The sequence below is a fragment of the Candoia aspera genome, chromosome 6, assembly GCF_035149785.1.
Source record: "Candoia aspera isolate rCanAsp1 chromosome 6, rCanAsp1.hap2, whole genome shotgun sequence".
NCBI lineage: Eukaryota > Metazoa > Chordata > Lepidosauria > Squamata > Boidae > Candoia > Candoia aspera.
In genome coordinates, this window is record NC_086158.1 from 22,608,909 (window position 1) to 22,631,895 (window position 22,987).

General features: G+C 39.8%; 1 protein-coding gene across 1 annotated transcript in view; it reads left to right on the top strand.

The window, feature by feature from the left end:
• The window catches only part of VEPH1 (ventricular zone expressed PH domain containing 1), a 115,566-nt gene extending 102,556 nt beyond the window's left edge, over positions 1 to 13,010 (top strand). The window contains exons 10-11 of the mRNA XM_063307773.1: positions 10,642 to 10,778; positions 11,908 to 13,010. Coding sequence (XP_063163843.1) covers positions 10,642 to 10,778; positions 11,908 to 12,144 — 374 coding nt within the window. The 3' untranslated portion in view covers positions 12,145 to 13,010. The remainder of the gene's footprint in view (positions 1 to 10,641; positions 10,779 to 11,907) is intronic.
• The last annotated feature ends 9,977 nt before the right edge of the window (positions 13,011 to 22,987 follow it).

Genomic DNA, 22,987 nt, shown 5'->3' on the forward strand with positions numbered 1-22,987 from the left:
TTATTTATGTATGTTTTGCTATGTACAGTACAGCGGGATAAGAAGGGGGAGAACAGGAGATTCCATTTTTGGTGATAGTTTCTTTCTTCTGATATCTATTTAAAGAAAGTTTTTAAAAGAAAAAAGAAAAAGAAAACACACCACCAGAATTTGACATCCTATTTCATCAGTTTAATCTTGGGATACCCTGGGGACAGAATTTGGACATACATGAATGCCATTTGCACATACAAATTCCATTCATACTATGTAGATCTATTCATACCATACCTACTCATTTATGTACTATATACACACTCCATTCACATTCCATTTACATCCTTCTCCTCAATCAGAAACCCAGGTTTCCCCCTATTTATAAGGATTAACAAGATCACTGTGTCTTCTCTGCTCTTCCTCCCATCCCTACATTTTCTCTCATCCCCATTACTATTTCAAGGGTTATTTAGGGCTTTCTGATGAATGTTGTGAGAAGGTTCTACAGTTGACCATGGAATTCTCTTAGAGAAACTGCTAATGTAACTTCTGTCTAATGTGAGTCCTCTGGCCTAGTTTGGAATGAAACTTGCAACAATTTACGTTTCAGCATTTTCTTTACTTAAACCTATAATATATAGTGGCTTAGCAAACATACTGTAAACAAGTGAAAACTCCGTGATCCAAATTAACTATATGGTTCAATCCAAAGTTGAGCTAGGGCACAGCACTTAGCTTCCCTTGAGAGAAAAGACCTCAAAAATCTAAGCAGGTTCAGACCTGGAGGGGAGACCCCCAGAAACATCAAGGTCATGTGCTAGACTGAGAAGTGAAACAGAACATCCTGGATAAAGGACATGGCAAAGTACTTCCATATTGTTGCCAAGAATCCTGCATTGACATGTGAGTGTAGTGAGCAAGAACAAAGGCTCACTCAAAGGAAACTTCACTATTTTTTTTATTACACAACACATTTTCCAGGACCTCAAGTAGCTGTGAACAGTGGGCTGCCCACCCGTGATTTAGAATATTTTAAACAGCAATCTTTTATTTCAGTGTTTTTAAAAATCCCTTGCCATGCAATCTCATCATGCGATATGCTTTAGTTTGCAGTAAGTTCAAATCAGGTACATGCTATGAAGTGGCAACATAGACTAATTTCAAGAAGCAAAGGAAAGTTGGACAGGCTTAGTGCTTGGATGTAAGGCCATGAAAAAAGCCTAGTACTATAGCCTAGTCTGGGAAATTTAAAAAAAAAAATCCCAGAAGAAGTCAAAAGGAAACCCTTTCCATATTGTTGCCAAGAAAACCACATGGATGTAGCTGCCAAGAGCCAGGATGAACTTAAAGATTTTACCTTTATCTTAAAATCAGGCACCAAAGAATGGAATGATGTGTCCAGGAGAGCAGAGCCAATAATCACTATAATAACTGCAGAACATATTTGCAGGGATAATGGATTTCTTTCCGTCTTTCATCCATTTGATGTGTAGACAGCAATGCATGATTCATAGTAGAGTTTCCTGCAAGACTATTTTCTGAAAGAGGCTCATGGTTATATCTGTCATGGGATCAAAGTACAGCCAGCCAAGAACTGATATTGTTTTCATTAATGCCAGTTGCACCTTCCAATAACTCCAGTGATACTATTCTACCTAATTTACAAAAGCTTAAAGGAAAAGAATTGGTTCAGTGAACTTGTGAAGCTGGAGGCTTTATGGGAATGGTGTCAAGAATTACAGAGTTGATTGAAAAATGTTTCAGAACATTCTGTCTCCTTGATCATTTCTTTAGGCACTCTTAGAAATTTTGTGCTCCTTGCTCAGTGCCTACTGCATTTTGGAGAAGGTAGAAAGGGTATTTCAAGGTGGTCAGAAAGATATTCCCTATTCTTAATCATTTTCTTTCCTTATACGTTAGGGCTACCAGATCTGGACTGCAAAAGTCCAGATAACCACTAAACGAAGAAAAGATTTAAACTTGTCAGCATCTCTGATCATCTGGATTTTTTTTAACCAGATCTTATAGCCTACTACAAATACAGTAGGTTCGTGCAGTTCATAATAATATCTGGGATCAGTCCTATAATAGAAAGTCACTTCTACTTTAGCCATTTAAAAGTATAAAGTACCCTGTCAATGTTCTAAATGTTTCAATATCTCCAAGGAATTTGTGTCATAAATTTTTTAGACACTAGTTTGGAAACCAATACCCCTTTTATACAAATTTATGTTTGTGATTAAGTATTAAATAATTAAATAATTCCAGGCTGGCCTAGACTGACCTTTGAGAAGAAGCTAGAAGACAATGCATTACTTTTCTTCTATTGTTTCAGATTTGTGTTTGTAGAAAGCAAACTTTAGGGTAAAGTTATACCCATTTACATGAATGTAGTTACACTGATGTATTTCATTATTTTATTTCTATATTTAAAGACTAGAAATGGTGATTGGACCAAGATCACTGAGTGATCCTGTGGCTGATTTGGTATTTAAATCCAATTTTTTGTCCTAATTCAACATTTAAACCATATTTCTCTATGCTTGCTGGGAATTTAGAAGATACCGTTACAACGTATTTGGAGACTTTAGACTGGGGTGACTGATATAAGCACCTTTTAAGATTACAGATGTAATTTATGAAAGCTTTTCATAACTTTAAAAATCCTTGCAAATAGAAATGTAGAAGAGCTGGAAATTTCTTTCCTCATATGTTTTCTTCAGTTTGTATAGATTTTACTTGAGAGTACATTTAAAAATTCTCAAATGTGCATTCATTTGCAGTCTGAAATAGTATAGTACATTCTGCCATGTTAGCTTTTCATCACAACATTTTAAATTTTCTGTGCTTTATATACCCAAATCTTGATGAATGAAGGACCCTTGGCAAGGGTGAGTACATGAAAGGTAATTGTATTTATTTTAATTTTTGCCAACATTTCTGATACTGCTGAAAGATTCCCAAAAAAGTAATATACAGAGAAAATGTTTATTGTCTGGTTAGACAAATATTTAAACATTTGCTCTCCTTAATCCTTTCCACATAAACATGAATTTATGGAACATTTATATATATAAAAAGTCAGTATATGCACAAATAGAGGAGGCTCTGAGCACTTTGAAAACAGATTGAAGTGATGATAGACCAAAAGTAAACCTGGACCTCTTGGTGACTTATAGTAGATCATCAAGAGTTTCTGATTTCTAACTGTTTAGCAGCAACAAGGCATGATCTTAATGTGTATTTGCATTTAACATTCCCAGTACATTTCCCCCCCCAAATAACAGCTGCTAAAGGGGCCGTTGCAACTAGAACTCCAGCTCATCAGTGTGGTTAGCTCTTCCTTTCTTCTCAGGGGTATCCATAGAGGGAAGGGGGTTAAAAAAAAAAAAAAAAGATGGCAGCTGTGACTGAACAGTTGATACCCCTTATGGGGATCTCAGAAATGGAGCTTCAGTTGCACAATTAGGGCCACCATATTGGCTTTTTTGATGCACACACAGCTTGTGGGCACTCCTGCTTTTGCTACAATCCCAATTAAAACTCCCTCCAAACTGTAATTGGTCCAGGAGGAAATCTTCCACTGGTATGAAATAAATGTAAGCAAACATTATTCCAGGACTGGCAATACAGTGATTAGAGGCATTAAACTGATCACAGCACCTGCAGATGGTATCTACAGGCTCCAAAATTATATATTAGAATGAAAGAATTGGCCAAATCTTATGACAGTACATGCCCTAGTCATCTCCAAGATCAGATGTCAGCACTTGAAAAGACTGTGTGAGGTTTCAGCCAGCTTCTGACTCAGAAAACAAAACTCTTTCTGAGTCAGAAGGGGAAACAAAAACTTACCAGGCAGAAACTGGGAAAGCAGAACCCAGAAGTGACTCAGCAGTGCGGGAGAAGTTACAGACACTGATTGGCCAGTCTTCGGAGGAAGATTTGAATCCTCCAATCAGCATGCATGAAAGCAGAAAAGCACACAAAGGAGAAGGCAGCCCAATTAGCTGCAGAAGGGAATAGGCATGCAAGGGATTGGCATAAAAGGCAGACGTGCGAAGAGCAAGCTGCCAGAGACAACCAATTCTTCAAGCTCGCAGCCCCATCAGAAGAGTCCTTGCCTGCATCAGAAACCTCATCTGTAGCCAGAGGAGAATCAGCACCTGCATTTCCTATCGTAGAGGACCTGTATCCTGCACATGCTGCCACAGAGGATCTTCTCCTTGCCAAACCCAGCAACCTCAGCCTAGCATCCAGCTTTGGACCTCACTGCCACCATTCTTCACGTTCCAAGTGCATTCCCAGCCTTGTTCCTAGCTCTCAGCCATGCCCAGGATCTCCAGCCCAGTTTTGTCGTGTTCCAAGCTCTCAGCCTCACCCAGGGTCTCCAGTTTCATCATGCTTCCAGCTTCCAGCCTTGCCCAGGATCTCCAGTCCAGTCTAGTCATGCTTTGGTTGCCCAGCCTTGTTCAGGAACTTCAGGCCAATCTTGTTATGCTCCAGGTTCTCAACCCTGTCCAGAATCTGCAGTCCAGTCTAGTCATGTTCCAAGCTCCCAGCCTAGTCAAGAGCCTCCAGTCCAGCCTGATGGAGTTTTTAAAGGTTAATAAAAGAACTCCAAGCAATTAACAGAAATCTTGCAGAGTAGAAGCATGAACCAAAAGAGAACTTGCACATTAAGTTTAATTACATTTGGAAATAAGTTCAGTCTTCACATAGTAGTTAGATGAAGAAAAATAGAGATAGCTTACTTTTATTCAGTAGAGCTGGATACAGGTAGATTCATAGTTTTGTTGTTTATTCGTTTAGTCGCTTCCGACTCTTCGTGACTTCATGGACCAGCCCACGCCAGAGCTTCCTGTCGGTCGTCAACACCCCCAGGGACGAGTCCGTCACCTCTAGAATATCATCCATCCATCTTGCCCTTGGTCGGCCCCTCTTCCTTTTGCCTTCCACTCTCCCTAGCATCAGCATCTTCTCCAGGGTGTCCTGTCTTCTCATTATGTGGCCAAAGTATTTCGGTTTTGCCTTTAATATCATTCCCTCAAGTGAGCAGTCTGGCTTTATTTCCTGGAGGATGGACTGGTTGGATCTTCTTGCAGCCCAAGGCACTCTCAGAATTTTCCTCCAACACCACAGTTCAAAAGCATCGATCTTCCTTCGCTCAGCCTTCCTTATGGTCCAGCTCTCGCAGCCATATGTTACTACAGGGAACACCATTGCTTTAACTATGCGGGCCTTTGTTGTCAGTGTGATGTCTCTGCTCTTAACTATTTTATCGAGATTTGTCATTGCTCTTCTTCCAAGGATTAAGCGTCTTCTGATTTCCTGACTGCAGTCAGCATCTGCAGTAATCTTTGCACCTAGGAATACAAAGTCTTTCACTGCTTCTACATTTTCTCCCTCTATTTGCCAGTTATCAATCAAGCTGGTTGCCATAATCTTGCTTTTTTTGAGGTTTAGCTGCAAACCAGCTTTTGCACTTTCTTCTTTCACCTTCATCATAAGGCTCCTCAGTTCCTCTTCACTTTCAGCCATCAAAGTGGTATCATCTGCATATCTGAGATTGTTAATGTTTCTTCCAGAGATTTTAACTCCAGCCTTGGATTCCTCAAGCCCAGCATGTCGCATGATGTGTTCTGCATACAAGTTGAATAGGTAGGGTGAGAGTATACAGCCCTGCCGTACTCCTTTCCCAATCTTAAACCAGTCTGTTGTTCCGTGGTCTGTTCTTACTGTTGCTACTTGGTCGTTATACAGATTCTTCAGGAGGCAGACAAGATGACTTGGTATCCCCATACCACTAAGAACCTGCCACAATTTGTTATGGTCCACACAGTCAAAGGCTTTAGAATAGTCAATAAAACAGAAATAGATGTTTTTCTGAAACTCCCTGGCTTTTTCCATTATCCAGCGGATATTGGCAATTTGGTCTCTAGTTCCTCTGCCTTTTCTAAACCCAGCTTGTACGTCTGGCAATTCTCGCTCCATGAACTGCTGAAGTCTACCTTGCAGGATCTTGAGCATTACCTTACTGGCATGTGAAATGAGTGCCACTGTTCGATAGTTTGAACATTCTTTAGTGTTTCCCTTTTTTGGTATGGGGATATAAGTTGATTTTTTCCAGTCTGATGGCCATTCTTGTGTTTTCCAAATTTGCTGGCATATAGCATGCATTACCTTGACAGCATCATCTTGCAAGATTTTGAACAGTTCAGCTGGGATGCCGTCGTCTCCTGTTGCCTTGTTATTAGCAATGCTTCTTAAGGCCCACTCAACCTCACTCTTCAGGATGTCTGGCTCTAGCTCACCGACCACACCGTCAAAGCTATCCCCGATATTGTTATCCTTCCTATACAGGTTTTCTGTATATTCTTGCCACCTTTTCTTGATCTCTTCTTCTTCTGTTAGGTCCTTGCCATCTTTGTTTTTGATCATACCCATTTTTGCCTGGAATTTACCTCCAATGTTTCTAATTTTCTGGAAGAGGTCTCTTGTCCTTCCTATTCTATTGTCTTCTTCCACTTCCGCGCATTGCTTGTTTAAAAATAATTCCTTATCTCTTCTGGCTAACCTCTGGAATTTTGCATTTAATTGGGCATATCTCCCCCTATCACTGTTGCCTTTTGCTTTCCTTCTTTCTTGGGCTACTTCTAGTGTCTCAGCAGACAGCCATTTTGCCTTCTTGGTTTTCTCTTTCTTTGGGATGTATTTTGTTGCCGCCTCCTGAACAATGCTGCCAACTTCTGTCCAGAGTTCTTCCGGGACCCTATCTACTAAGTCCAGTCCCTTAAATCTATTCTTCACCTCCACTGCATATTCCTTAGGAATATTAGTGAGCTCATATCTAGCTGATCTGTGGGTCTTCCCTAATCTCTTTAGTCTGATCCTAAATTGTGCAAGAAGAAGTTCGTGATCTGAACTACAGTCAGCTCCAGGCCTTGTTTTTACCGACTGTACAGATGTCCTCCACCTTTGGCTGCAAAGGATGTAATCAATCTGATTTCGGTGTTGTCCATCTGGTGAAGTCCATGTATAAAGCCGTCTCTTAGGTTGTTGGAAGAGAGTGTTTGTTATGCAGAGTGAATTGTCTTGGCAAAATTCTATCAGCCTGTGTCCTGCTTCGTTTTGTTCTCCCAGGCCATACTTACCTGTAATTCGAGGTGTCATTTGACTGCCCACCTTAGCATTCCAGTCTCCTGTGATGAAAATAACATCTCTTTTAGGCGTGTTGTCCAGTAGGTGCTGCAGATCCTCATAGAACTGCTCTACTTCAGCTTCTTCAGCATTTGTGGTTGGGGCGTATATTTGGATCACTGTGATGTTAGATGGCTTGCCCTGAATTCGAATTGAGATCATTCTACCATTTTTTGGGTTGTATCCAAGCACTGCTTTCGCCACTTTACTATTAATTATGAAGGCTACTCCATTTCTTCTGTGGTCCTCTTGTCCGCAGTAGTAGATCTGGTGGTCATTTGATGTGAAGTGGCCCATTCCAGTCCATTTCAGTTCACTGACGCCCAGAATGTCTATCTTTAATCTTGACATCTCACCAATAACCACATCCAATTTGCCCTGGCTCATAGATCTTACATTCCAGGTTCCGATGGTGTGTTGATCCTTAGAACATCGGATTCGCCATTCACCACCAGCACCGTCGGCCACTAGCCGTCCTTTCGGCTTTGAGCTAGCTGCGTCATCACGTCTGGGGCTAGTTGAGCTCATCCTCTGTTCCTCCCCAGTAGCGTTTTGACCGTCTTCCGACCTGGGGGTCTCATCTTCCGATGGTATACCGACATATCTCTGGTTGTACTGATCCATTTAGTTTTCACAGCAAGAATACTGAGGTGGGTTGCCATTACCTTCCCCAGGGATCGCATTTAGTCTGACCTCTCTGTCATGACCTTCCCGTCTTGGGTGGCCCTTCACGGTTTAGCTCATGGCATCATTGAGGTGCTCAAGCTCCAGCACCACGACAAGGTAACGATCCTTTGCTGAAGATTCATAGTAGAAAGCACTTAATCATCACTGATTCTTTGTAGACACTTTCTATGTGGAATAGAAAGTCTGCGTGCAAGCAAAATGGTAGGGGGAGGAGCTGCATGAAGCAGCACCTCCTGCTTGCAGGTCTGTCAGAAGGGCAATGGAGACTGTTAATCCCCAAGCCCAAGAGGAAGAAGGAAGTGGAAATCAGGTGACCCATGTGACATCCCGCAAGCACAATAGAGATACGTTTACTAGAGAGATCCCCTTATGCTTATGAGACAATGCTGAGTTGACCCATGATGACTCCAACACAGCCTAGTCATGTTCCAAGCTCCCAGCCTAGTCAAGAGCCTCCAGTCCAGCATAGTCGTGTGCCAAGCTCTCAGCCTAGCCCGGAATCTCCAGCCAAGTCCAGCCTTGTTTCAAGTTATCAGCCTTGTCCTGAGTCTTCAGCCCAGTGTACCCAGTCCAGCCTGGTCTGTCCAGTTCAGTCCAGCCCTGCCTCCAGAGCCAAGCCTTGTCCAGTGGTTCCAGTTTGGTCTCGGCTAGCTTCCAAGTGCCAGCCTAGTTTGGGTGGTGTTTCAGATCGCAGACTCTTGTCTCCAGTTCGTTTTGCCTTGTGCCCTATCCTCTTCCAGTTTCCCAGCTCCAGTCAGTGAATCCTGCCTAGCTGTTTTGCCACAGACGCCTCCTGCAACCTTGCCGGTTCTTCCATTGTTGCCCGGGTGGTCTTGATTGGAACCAGCCTACCTCATTTATCACAAGGACTTGTTGTTGTAAATAGTTCTATTAATAAAGAGTGATTTTAATGATAAGCCTCTCTGGCTGCCTCCATAATCTACACTAACTGAGGACTCCGCTTCCTTGAGCTCACAACGGGTGGCAAGCCCGGTTGTTCTTGATCAAGCTAAGCAGTGCTGGACCTGTATGGGAGACCATCAGGACATCCCTGTACTCTAAACTAGATTAGGAAGTTGAAAAACATCCCAAAGCAAGCACTGGCAACACCACCACTTCTGTGTTGTTGCTGAGAAACTACATGGATGTAACCTGGCCAGCCTTCTCTGTACTTAGAAGCTAAACAGAATTAGGTCGGTTTATTATTTGGATAGGACACTACTAGGAAATGTCAGAACTGTCTGTTAGGCTGGGAAATAAAAAAAAAAATCCTGACAGACTACTGGAAGTAGCAAACTAGTGCTATATTTGTGCCAAGTACAATTTTCTTTTGCCAAGAAAATTGCAGGATGATGTTCCAGCATCAAGTCTGATTCAAGGTTGTCTTTATTTTTTCCTTTTTGTTCATCTGATATTGCAGTTTCTAAATTCAGTTGCAGTTTAATAAGCAGATATGTAGATATATAGATATAGATATAACTATGCACATATTTGACATTATTCAATGCAATTTTCCAAGTGACAAACCACTGCTGGCAAATAAAGAATAAACTCTGGCTTAGCTAAAATATCCTGATGCCTCATTAGGGCTCACAGTCATGATGGACCTAAGAATTCAGAGTGAGTGTGATTGATAAATTGGTTGTTTTTACATATTGTGTTCAAGGTATGTGACTTTGATTTGTGTAGTCAGAAGCTTATGCATCCCTAATAACAATACAACACTTTGCTGAATGCACATAGGTGGAGATCCTTTTTGCTTTTATCTGTGTAATAAAATATAGTGCCATTAACTTTAATCTTAGGAGAAGAAGCACAGTTATAGCTCTGAACCAAAGGCTTCACCTAGTGTCTGAGATCCTATAAAAAAGGCTGTTTCCATTTAAGAAAAGAAGTTCGACAATAGAGAGGTTATAAGGTTACTGTACAAAACTCTACATGTTTAGACAGCTTAATTGCAAAGAAAATAAGAGTTCCTTCAAAAAGAAATATTTGGAATACTAGTACCTTGTGACCTTTAAACTTTTCTACTTTAATTAGTCCCACAGACGTTCTGGCATCTCATCTTCTCATTTTGAAGTCAGCATCACTACACATCCATGTATTTATCTAACTATGCAACCTGAAAGTTAAAAATTAGAAGTCTGTGGCTGCCTTAGTTCTTCGTGACATACTAACATTCCCAGAAGAATAGTATTACCCAAGAAAATGCTGTTGGACCTCATTACAATGAACTCCTTTTCAAAGCTCTCACCAAGTTCAGCAGCATATTCTGCTGCAAATCTCACCCTCTATCCACTTGGAGTTATAATCTACTCTTGCACAAGATTGGCTGGAAACAATCAGCTTTTGCCAAAGTAAAGAAAATAAAAGTAGGAATTCTACCCATTTCTTAGAATTATTTCTTTCAAATGTAAAAAAGGGACTCAAATACTACAGTAAATTAGGCAAATGTACATATCTACATGTCCAAACCAATTCTCAGTATTTCTTCTCTGTTCTCCTGTTGAGAGATGAATGGCTATCAGTAAATGTAAACAGAAGAGGAATGTATTACAACTTGTCTCCAAAGTTGTCATAAACTTTATAAAAATTATCAAAACATACTCCTGACTTGTTTTTTGAGGAATAATTTCTTTGTGATTCCAGCTTATTAGGGGGAAATTGAGCCCTGTGGCTTACAAGGATGCCATTTGGAGGCAACTAATTTCTGAACTTATCATAAAGTCTAAAGAAGGAAGAAACAGGACATTCAGTAACATTTTTAAATGTCCACAGTTGTGAATCAAGATGGCCAGCCACTGATTGAAGGCAGGTTGAAAGAAAAGCAAATCCGATGGAAGTTCATCAAAAGGTGGAAGACCCGCTATTTCACACTTGCTGGCAATCAACTTCTCTTTCACAAAGGAAAATCTGTAAGTTGAAGAGAATCTGCATGCTGTTTATGGACTCATGGTAAATTAACACCAGGTATTGGTTTATCCCTTTTGGTACAACTGCTCGCCTCTCTACTGACATTTATTTTAATAGAGTTAAATGACAATGAGACCATTACAGGTGGCTGGAATTAGAGCCAGTTGAATTTGTCTCTGTGCCAGGCTGACTATGAGAACCCACAGAACACATCTTACTTCAGAATTATCAGATGGGCATCTTTCACATGCATTAAAAGTACTTAAAACCTAGTAGGAAAATTGGCCAAATCCTACATCTCTGGCTTCATTTAGAAGACTGTTGTAACATGTGCACTAATACTGAAAGAGGAAAAAAAAATCCTACAAAAGGATATCTTAGTAAGCACCAACTCCTAAAAAAAAAAAAAAGTTCCAGTGAAACAAATTATGTGTTTTAGAGATTTTCCATATGTGGCAAATTGATTATGTAGTAACACTTTTATTTATTCATTAGATTTAAACTCCACTTTTGTTTTAGCAACTCAAAGCAGCACAGATAGCATTTTTACTTTCAGAAATAGGTAATGGCCACCCCTAAGTCAGTCAGGGGGATTCCAGGGCTGAAGGTAGACCTGAACTGGATATTTACAACAGTCTGAGTACTGCAGTGCACTGATCTTTCTCTGCCCTTGATCATACAGTAGTTTAAATACTATTGCCAGAAACTAATGTTTGATAGGAATGCTGATGTTGCTCTTTCTTTTTCACATGAGCATCTTGGATTCACTTGAGAGCATAGCTGTCTAAAGGTGGTGAGGACAAGGTGAGGGGATGAATGATGAATTGTGCATCATGATGCCATGATGCAAATAGTGGGGTGTACATGCTTGCATTAGACATCAGGATATAAGTACCTTTGGGTGGAATTTCAGTCATGGCAGCGCTGCACATGAGTCATCATTTTAACATAAATCTTTTGCTGTGTATGTCTATGTCTGGGAACATGAATGGCTGTTGAACTAGTTTGTTGACTAAGTGAAGCTTGGGGGAAAGCACTTAGACAGAACAAACAAATAAGGATTAACAATAACTATCCATTTATTTTCTGAAGAAATATAGAGCTCTGTTTCCTTCTCCATCACTCTTTCAGAAAGATGATCCAGATGATTGTCCCATTGAGCTGAGTAAAGTCCAGAGTGTCAAAGTGGTAGCCAAGAAGCGCCGAGATCGCAGTCTTCTTCGGGCCTTTGAAATCTTCACAGACAATAAGACATACGTCTTCAAAGCCAAAGATGAAAAGAATGCTGAGGAGTGGCTACAGTGCATTAATGTGGCAGTGGCACAAGCTAAAGAAAGAGAAAGCAGAGAAGCAACCACATATTTGTAACGACTATAGATTTGCTTATGTTTCCTGCAAGATGTTTTTCAGTCACACATAGCTATGTAGTGCATTTCAATATTTGAATTGCAAAAGATATTATACAGGCTGTGTAATATGTGTTGCAGTGAGAAATGGTACCACTAAGATCTTTTTCACAATATTTCATCTTCATGATCTTTGGACATCACATAGACCAGCTCTGGACATTCATAGAGCTGAGACCATCACAACAAGGCATGTCTGTCCAAGAACTGGACCCTGTTGAAGAGAAGAAGGGTGCACACATATTTAATTAATTCCAATTACTGATAAGCAACTTATTACTGATTAGCAATTTGCCTTTCTACTCACCTTGACTGTATTTGGGGTGAATGGTCATGCCTCACTTCTTTGGGGTCATGTTGTACATGAACTGCAGATGTGACAGCTGCTCTATTTTGTCCCGTCTGCCTGCCATTTTTTGAGTGTCCTAGCCTGCCGTTGTACTTGCACTGAACTCCAGACCAAGGCAGTTGGCTGGCCACCATTGGGATGGGACAAAAGTCTAAAAATATCTTCCCACTCTGAAATAATAGGCCATAGTATGTAGCTTTTAAGTTCAGTCATTTAACAATAGTCATGGATACATGAGCAATAGAGAAAAAAGATATTTCCTTTGCTTTAGATTATGAAAGAAATGGAAGTTGACTATTTTATACTTTTTGCTATTCGACCTGCCGCTTAGCATAGTATATATAGGAATCCATTCAAACCAGTGTAATTCATATAGGACAACTGAAGCTTATGGTTTCTTGACTCTACTCCCATAGAAATCAATGTGGTGTATTCTTGTCTAGTTGCAAATCAACCATTTCTGGAGGGGGGTGGGGTTTGAAAAAAATTACCGCCATCAGTAATGAATGTACAACCTCATGTTCACCAAACATATAGTACTTCCAAATCTTGTCAGCTTTGACTTTATGAATTATGAATTTAGGTCTTTGTTAGTCTGCATGGTCTCAGAAATGTTATGTCTGGAGTTAGTTCCTCTGGCACTTAGATAAGGAAATCAGATGATAACAGTGAAAGAAAAAGCATTGATAATGTAGGCTCATTACACAGATGGGCTTGTCTTTTCACTGGAGAAACTCATCACAGTCCAGAGAAACATCTTATTGGGTCAAAGAAATTTTTTTTCTCTATATATAGAGATGTAGAACTTTAGCCGAAATGCTAATGTCCTAATTATTTTTATTTTGCTAAATGTTGACTTCAGGTTGGATAATTTTTGTCCCTATTTCTTTTTATAACTCCTCCATTATTATTATTATTATTTTAACATGGTATAATTTCAATATTTTACATTTTAGTATCTTAATAATTAGTCTCTCCTCACTAAACAAAACATAAATACAAGTTACTGTATTGACAGATTTTTCAACATTACTGTGTTTTTTTCTTGCTATCTGTTGCTGATTTAGATTTTAAGTTCTCAGAGAAGGCTTCTGGCTTTTTTGTACAGGCATGCTTTGTAAAGCCTCAAATACACTGACGTTATAACACTGTCAACATTAGCATTACACTAAACTGATGCTGAAAGACATCATAAACCAGCAGTGGTGGTTTTCAGATCTTGATACTTAGTGATCTTCTCCAATTCTTTGTCTTCTATTCTACTCTCCCCTGGTATTGCCACATCAATTATCCACACTTTCTTCTTTTCAACCACAGTTAAATCTGATGTGTTTTGCGCCAAGACTTTATCGGTTTGTATTTAGAAATCCCACAATATTTTAACCATTTTCAACTACTTTTTCAATTATATGTTCCCATCAATTTTTCATTACTGGCAAATGATAATTTTAACAGATGTTCCAGTGAATCATTTTGGTGACTGTGTAATGTTATTGTTTATAGTCAGTTTGTGCAACTATATCTGATGCACACTGCTATCAACCTCAACCTGCACGTAGCCCCTTTACATCATAAGCAGCCAAGGACTGTCAGAAAGTCATTCAACATTGGCAGACTGCAAGACCCAGGCCAAGTCCAATGTTTCCAAGATATACTTAATGAAAAACTCTCTGGCAATAACTCTAAACATCGTGTTAGTGATGCACAGGTTGTGTTCGGCACATTTGCTCAGAAGCAGCAGGCAGTTATTATTGAGTTTTCCCACCCCATGTCCCCCAAGGACTCCATCCCAGTTGTCACTGTCAGTCCCCACCCTAGCATTGAAGTCGCCCAGAATGATGAGTTTGTCACTGGCAGGGGTTGTTTGAACAATTTGGTCCAGGTCCTCATAGAAACCTTCCTTGTCTTTGAACTCATGAGAGTTGGTGCATAGGCACTGACAATGGTGATATACCAGAACTTGTTGAGAGGAAATCGGAACTTCGTAATATGTTCATTTATTCCAGTGGGTAGAGTAGATAGCAGGATGAATGCCGCTATGCTCTTTGGCCTGACCATCAGCCTGAACAAGTACTGATAGTCAGGCCTAAACAACTGAAGTATTTTACCAGTCTGTGCCAAATACCAAACCCGTAGAACCAAAAATCACTATTGACAACAGCCAGCTGACAAATGTAAACAGCTTCAAATACTTGGGAAGCATCATCCCAAGTGATGGGTCTTTGGACAAAAAAATTGACTCCAGGATCAGCAAGGCTAGCCAGGCTCTAGGTTGGCTATATACTAGAGTGCTCAACCAACACAACATCCACATCTCCACAAAGCTGGATATCTACAGAGCTTGGTTATCCCTTCTCTCTTTTATGGATGTGAGTCCTGGACTCGGTACCAAAGGCACATCAAACAACTGGAGAAATTTCACATGTGTGCTCTCTGCTCCATCCTTGGTATTCACTGGCAAGGCCATGCCTCCAACTTGGAGGTCTTGAATTGTGCAGAGTCCACCAGCATTTAGTCCCTGATTATCAGAGCCCAGATGCAGTGGATGGGACATGTCATCAGAATGGACGACCACCATATATCTTCCCAGTTACTCTATAGTATACTGGAGTCTGGGAAGAGACCCCGAGGTCATCCACACAAACACTACAAAGATGCTGTAAAAGAAACCCTGCACTACTGTGACATTCAACCAAGGGAACTAGAAGCTGTGGCTGCTGACAGAACCCGTTGGCGAGCCCTGTGCTATGAAGCCTCCACTGGCTTTGAAGACCAGTGCCACCAAAACCTGATAGAAAACTGTGAATGGTGTCATAGAATAACACCCACAGTTACTACAAAAATGGACCTCTAATGCCCCCATTGTGCCAGACTCTGCACTTCCAGACCGGGACTGCAGTCACCTCCATGTTCACAGATGAACTGCACAACAGTGTGTCTTCTTTGAACCCAAAGGACTACCATACGTATGATGCACGAGCTGAATATATGATCTATCTATCAGATATAGAGATAGAGATATACTGTAGATTGAGTTATAGAGATATATATTCAGAATCTGTTTCCAGCTTAGTTTTTCAGTCCTTGCTAAACATTAAAAACAAATTAATCAGTTTGTTTTTTGAAAATGTGTTCATTACAAAGCTTAGCATCAGTATCTATAAGAATAAACCCTCATACTGGAGCTCAGATCCTGACCTTGATCTTTAAGGTTCTTAGGCAGTTGATTTAAACCAAAAATATTTTTTTTCCAAGGCACAAATAACATCAAGTCTTCCTAACAGAATTTATTGAAATAAAAAGGATTGGGTTATAATACAAAAGGTTGTAAAATAGAAATAGCAACTGAACCATTTCCCACTTAGAGCTCTGATGATGTTACAGTGGAGACCACTGTGATTTCTTTCTAATATTTTTTTTCTGTTAACTGGAGAGGGGGTGGGTCTCTTTACTGACAATAGCTGAGCTTGCAGGTGTCTATTTTCAGAACTGTCTTCTGAATTTTCATCATCCTGAGAAACAGCTCCATACATGACTTACATGTCAGTTTGTAATTTATCAGTATAACAGTAACTGCACATAATATTTTGGATTCAGTTTTATTTCGAGCAGACTAACTGAAATCAAAGGAACTTAAATTAGATTCACCTATTTCAATGGGTTTATTATAAATATGAATAAGGGCACTTCCCTCAAAGCATTCTGTACCTGTTCAAGAGCATCTCTGGACCAGGTCATCTCACTGTGGTAGCTCTGCTGAGCAGCTAAACTGGTTTTATTTCCTCCTTAACTGCAGAACAACCTAATTCCCAAAAGGATTATCCCCTTTGTTCATTCTCACATTGGAGAAAAGTCTTTTCTCACCCTTCCTCTCAACTCCATGGTTTTACATAATACAGTCAGGAGTTCTGTCTTTTTTTATCTTTGGAAGGAGATGAATATGTGCTTGGTGTTTTGTTGTTGCAGTTGTTTTAATTTTCTGTCCCTTTGGAGTGGAGTGCATATTGAAAGGATTTTAATTATTCCAGTGTAGTGGAAATCCTGTCACACTGATATGCCCTTACAATAAGCTGTAGTTCCTACAACCTGCAAAGTGTGCATTTTGTTGAAAACCTTATCACCTGTCCTCTTCAGCTTCTGCCACCACCAACATTGTGCCAACATTGTGAAATATAAACACAATGTGATCTGAAAAGGGGGGGGGGGATTAATGGCTTTTCTTTCCTTTTTGCATTGAGTGGGGTGAAAATACTTTTATCAGCAAAAACAAACAAAACAAACTAATGAACTAACCAGAAAGCATGACCAGCAATCACTTAAATGAGGAATTGATTAAATGACAGCCTTGCAGTTTTCTGTTGGTCAGCTGCAGGGAGAAGACTGCATTCTGTCCTGTGTGGCTGCCTAACTTGTCTGCTTTGTATTTTTTACCTCTTCCCTTTTCCTCCTTGCAGAAAGGAGAGATTGCCTAAACAAGCTATCTCTTTCCCAGCTGCTCTTCAGCACAGCAATGCCCTAAAAGGTGCCAGCCACAGCTTCATTAGCACTCCTGGCCAGCTTGTGCTGCGATCTGAAATTGACAAAGACCCTAATCAGTTTCACCCGAAAGACTTTCTTAAGTGGCTCCTGGCTTGCAGCTGCCAGCATGTTAAGCAAGCAGCCTGCACCAAGGCATTCCTTTCAATGGGTGTTCCCCCATTGTGTACTAGAAAGTATTCCTGTTAATGTGTAGCCTCCCATTGTGTACTTGCCTACTTTTTTGTAATCTCTTCCTCTTCAATGAATGTAAACACAAATATTAATTTCCCCTTGCTAGTTATCCCAGGACAGGGGTGAGGATTCCAAAGGGTGGGGGAGTGGGGAAAAAGGGCTACAAGATCTACCCCCTTTTCCCAGCTTCCTTGTGAGTCGAGTTCCAGAACATGAACCTTCCTTGCCATTTGGGCTTACCTAGTTGTTTGGGGTTATATCCTCCTGACGCTGTAAGTATTTAGGGGTGATTTTTTAATAAACCTTTTTTAAGATTTACCACCAACCTGGCATCTCCCTTGGTGTTCTCTTTCTTTGTTATCTGACCTGAAAATCCTAAATTAAGTGTCGACATGTAGATGGACAGAGACACATTCCAAGATCAGATGATCAGCAGGTACATTTCAAGCTGCTTTGAAGAACAAAGAGTTCTAAACAGATGTATCCTAAGTTTGTTTCTAAGAAACTAGGTTTGCCTCTTTGTCATCTCACAGTCTAATGGACATCAGAAGCGCTTGATGCTTGATGCAGTACAACATCTAAACTCTGCAAGATACATAAGCACGAGAACAAACCAAAGGGAATATTTCTTATGCAACCCATAACTGATCAAATCAAGATGTTGCAATGGTCACAACCCTGAATAGCTTTGCAATCATACACTCAGGGAGGATACATCTGTCATGAATATGAGCCAAATGTATATTATTTCACTGCTTCAAGCTATACCTGAACTTGGCACTGCTAGCCTTGATGGCTGGGAATTACAGCCAAATTATTGGGAGGGGACCACGACCAGGTTGAGGAAGGCTGATCTAAATGGAGGACAATCGTTCACCAATATACAGGGTTTTTTTTAATCCCAACTTAAAATATTTACCCTAAAACAGAGCAAAAAAAAAAAAAAACCAACAAACACAACCACCCCTGTGCTTGTCAGTTCTGATTCCTTCCTTACATTTGTTATTTGTTATTCCTTCCAGTCTGGTTGTTTGCATTTATTTTGCTGAAGACTGACTTTTTCATACCCTCTACGCTTTGACATGTTCCCTCAGGAATTATGTAGAGCACAGCCTATCTATGCAGAACCTATGAACGTTTCTTTTGACACAATTCTTCTGACCTAAGACCCAAACATGAAATATAAACACATGCCTTAAAGTATCTCAAATTATAGATTTGGCTTCCACCTTCAGAAAGATCTTCCTCAGATAAATAGTATTTCTTATTCCTTGTCTTCACAACATAATTGGAACAGGAAGTTATGCTAAATCATGTCACATGGTGTGTGACTTAGAACAAAACTCTTCTGAAGTTCTGCTCCCACATAATCTGAGGTTTGGGGAGAGCTGTCAGACCAACAGGATATTTACAGATAAAAAGAAATATGCTAACAATGGCACTAATGATGTGTGCTAGGGGGGAAGGAAATTTGACAAACAACCACAACTCTAACCAGACCCAGACTATCTCAGCAGCTCTGGCTGCCTAGAAACAAATCTGAATTTTTCTTAGATTAAGTGAAGTCACTTCATGGTTTCAAAGTGTTCTAAGACTTGATACATTCCTTGGTTGCAATTTACCTCAGTAGATAGAACATTAACTGCCATTCTAGTGACTAAAATACTATCCTTTGCCTAGGACGTTACAGTTTTGAACCATAGGGAAAATAAAAAAATAGATATATTAAATAATTGTCACAGTTATGATAGCTAACTTGAGATGTCCCAAAGGCCACTGTTAAGAATCTGAAAAACTAATTTTCCCTTGCTATGAAAGAAAAAACAGAAGGTGGTTTGAACATTGTGGACAAAAGGACAATTCATGGCCTATATAATCAGCCCAGAGCATGTAACAGATTCAGAATATTTAAGCATTTATAATATACCAAACTGAGACTGTTCTATTTGCTTTAACAAAACTTTTATCTCACAGTGAAGTGATCAGTAAAAGTGAACCAGAGAGGAGGGGTACAACCAGACCCCTACAATCCAGTTCCCCCAATTACCAACAGTTTCAATCTTTAAAGACTGAGATAAGGCAATAAAAACATGCCAAACTGAAATGGTGTGATCAGCCAAAATTCAATTCATCATGGATTGTCATGTCCTTCATGAAGCATCTGCTAGTGTCCTCAGCTACATGGCTCAAAAGTTGCACAGAGACATACAAGGAAAGGTTTAGATCAAAGATTTTTGTGGGTAGTTGCATAAAACAAGTGTGTGTGTGTGTATAATCTTTAATAGTTTTATCATAAACCACAAATGAAAACTCTGGATGGATTATAACATAATTAAAAATATAAAAATGACAATAAACAATGCCCTTTCAAGACAGATGCCCCACACAGTTAATTAAGATTGAAGGTTTGGTGAACTATTCGAAAAAAAATGTCCACAAAATGTAATTATTAGGAAACTTTCACCTAAGCAAATTGCCTTGATTGATTGACTGATTGACTGCAATGTTTAAAATTATTCTAGAAGAACAATCACTTCCATATTGCCAAAAAAACATGGATATTTGACCACGGGTGAATTAACCAAATGTGAATTGAGAAAAACTTTAGCTTTTATTAAAAAAAAAGTTTCAGATAGAATGGACTAATATTTGAATGGTTGCCTTACTGACACAGACTGTATTTAGAGAACTCTTCCATCCCTAGATAGCAGGAAATACAGTACATTCAACTGGGCCAACAAAGGCTCATTGGAACCCACCAGGAAAAGTATCATAGATAGAAATGGATGGACAGTTGGTTGGATGGATGGATGGATGGTCTTATGATGACCATCTGGACACATCTGTGATTACAAATGCTCATTATATTTTTAGCATTGCTAATATACATCTGGGGGTATGGATTGGAGAAAATTGGACCAGGATCTGAATAGAAAGAAACAGAAGATTCCACAGAGCCTAGAATTATGGGGTAGTTTGTGCTTTATTGGTAGCAGTGCCACAGTGTAGATAGTAAAGGAATGGATGCATTCCTTAATTCAGGGAAGTATTTAAAAATGCCCCACCTTAAATACAGTCTTGACCACCGTAGGACTTATAACTTGGCAGAGCAAGAAGAATCTAGAAGGAAAAGGCAGGCTCCTGTTTTTGAGGAATGTAAAGGAAGAACTGCATAATTAATTCAGCTCTGAATCTGTTAAGTTTACTTTGCATTGATAGTTAAGTGGCACCCTTTCTGTTAAGTTTATAAATATCTTCAGATCTGAAGCCACACTCCACTGAGCCCATATCTTGTGGGTTTCCAGTTCAAGTAAATTCTTTTCTCTGAATGAGAAAGAGAAAATTATCACATAAATTGAGCACTTTAAATGCACATTCATCTGCACATAGAGTTGAGGCAGGCCTGAGATCTTCCATGTGAAGCAAAGGATCCTTTGTAGTAGTATAAGAACTGAGGATTGTCTCAGCTGTAAGAGAGGGGCCTATCGATGCTTATATAAAGACACCATTTATTTCCTATAGGGCAATATTTTGACCTGTGTAATACAATCATGTTTTCTTTTGCTTCACTAGAATTTGTATGAAATCGTATAGTTTAAGACATTATTTCATTGAAGTTATCACCAGCCATCTTAGGTCCTCCCTTTCACTTTAAGAGCTATTGAAACAATATGGAATATAGTAAAACTGTGAAACTGAAGATACCCCTGCGTTGGAGCCAAACATAATTGCACAAAATCAGCCTAAGTTTGGTCCCCCTGTAGATGATTATGCCTTGGAATGCCATAAAAGGAAACCTCACTGCCATCATGCTTTCTAGGTGTCCTTCTAGAAAGAGCTAAGCAAAACAAAAGCCGTCAATCAGAATACAGGGGAAGGCGTCAAAAATATCTATATCTCACCACTGCAGGTTTTCTTTTTCTTCAGCTGCCAAATAAACTTTTATAGGTTTTGTTTTTCACTGTGACACTCAAAGTAATGTCTGCATTTAGCCTAAAAGCTGTTGAGCCCGTACAGTCATTGTAATGCAGTATGTATTCGCTTACTTTGGTTGCTTCCATAACTGTTTAGTCTGGAATAAAATCTTTCCTTCATTCTCTTTTTACCAAAGATCTGGGTGATATTGCCAACCCACTGCATTCCTTTCTTGTTTTAACGAACACATGTGGTTAAATTTTATGTGCACTGCGCTATTAAATCAAAAAGGTTTACATGCTGCCAATCACTTATTTTATTCAGAAGGAGGGGCATTAGAAGGCCCAGTCCACATTTACCCAAAAGGCTGATAGGTGCGATTTAGCCAGAATTTGCTTAGCATTTTAATACCTTAGCAACATGTATGATTTGGATGCAAACATGCCCAGGTTCAGTCCTCAACTTCTCCAGTGACTGGAATGAAGCAGCAGATTATGGGAAAGACTTCTGCCTAAGAATTATTGCCAGTAAGCAGAACTGAAATGGATTGGACAGAGATCTGATCTGCTATAAGGCAGTTTCCTAACATAATATTAAAACCTGAAAATACAGTGCCCTATAATTACATAGAGAGTTCTGGAGATAGGACTGGTGAAGGAGATAAATCCACAATAAAGCTAATGGTATTTCCTGAAAACTGGTGGCTTATATTAACCAAGGGTTGGCCATGTTTTTTTCCCCCCTTTCTCCTACCATTGCTTCCAAAGAAAAGAAATTAACTCCACTAGTTCTTGAAGCATAGAATCACTGGGTTGGAAGGGACCCATGCATTGGCTAAGGGTGTTCAGCAAACTGTGAATCTATCTGGTAGTGGGACCATCCATCACATATTGTTCCAGTTTATCAGGAAGGATGCTGTGGTCTACTTTATCAAATGCCGTCCTGAAATCTAAGTAAGGCTACAGCTACAACATTTCCTACATCCATTAATCTAGTTACATTGTCAAGGAAAGCAGTAAGATTTGTCTGGCATTGTCTGTTTTCAACAAATCCATGCTGGCTTCTGGTAATCACCCTTTCTGTTTATAAGTGCTTGCAAACCTACTTCTTGATTAATTTTCTAGAATTTTCCCAGGTATTAACAGCAACCTGACTAGTCTGTAGTTTCCTGGGCCCACTTTCCCCCCTTTTTAAAGTATTAAAAGGATGTTGGCTCTTCTCCAGACTTCTGGCACTTCTCCTGTGCTCCAGGAATTCTCAAATATTTCAGTCACTGGCTCTAAGAAGACATTCACCATTTCCTTTAACACCCTGGAATGTAATCCGTCTGGCCCAGAAGACTTAAATCCTTTCAGACAACCAAGTGTTCTCTCACCAATTCCTTACCTATTTTGATCTGTATTTCTTTTCTGTTCCCCAGTTTTGCTTCTGATGTGTCAGAATGCTTTTTCCTTTTGAGAAAAGACAGGTGCAAGGTAGAAATTAAGCAGTCCAGCTTTCTCCCTGTTGCCCTTCACCATCTTTCCATCTTCTCTGACCAATGGACCAACCATTTCCTTGACTTTCGTCTTGTTCCAGACATATCCAAAAAACACTTTTTTTGTTATTTTTGGCATTCATAGCAAGCCTTAGCTCATGCTGAGCCTTAGCCATCCTGATCCCATCTTTGTAGATTTGGACTATTTCTGATATTCTGCTATTGTCTATATCCCTCTTTCCATTTTTTAAACTTGTCCTTTTTGTTTATCAGTTTATCAATACTGATAAACTGATAAACTTTTGGTGCAATCATGCCAATCTCATCAAGTGTCCCCCCCCCTTCTTTGGTACT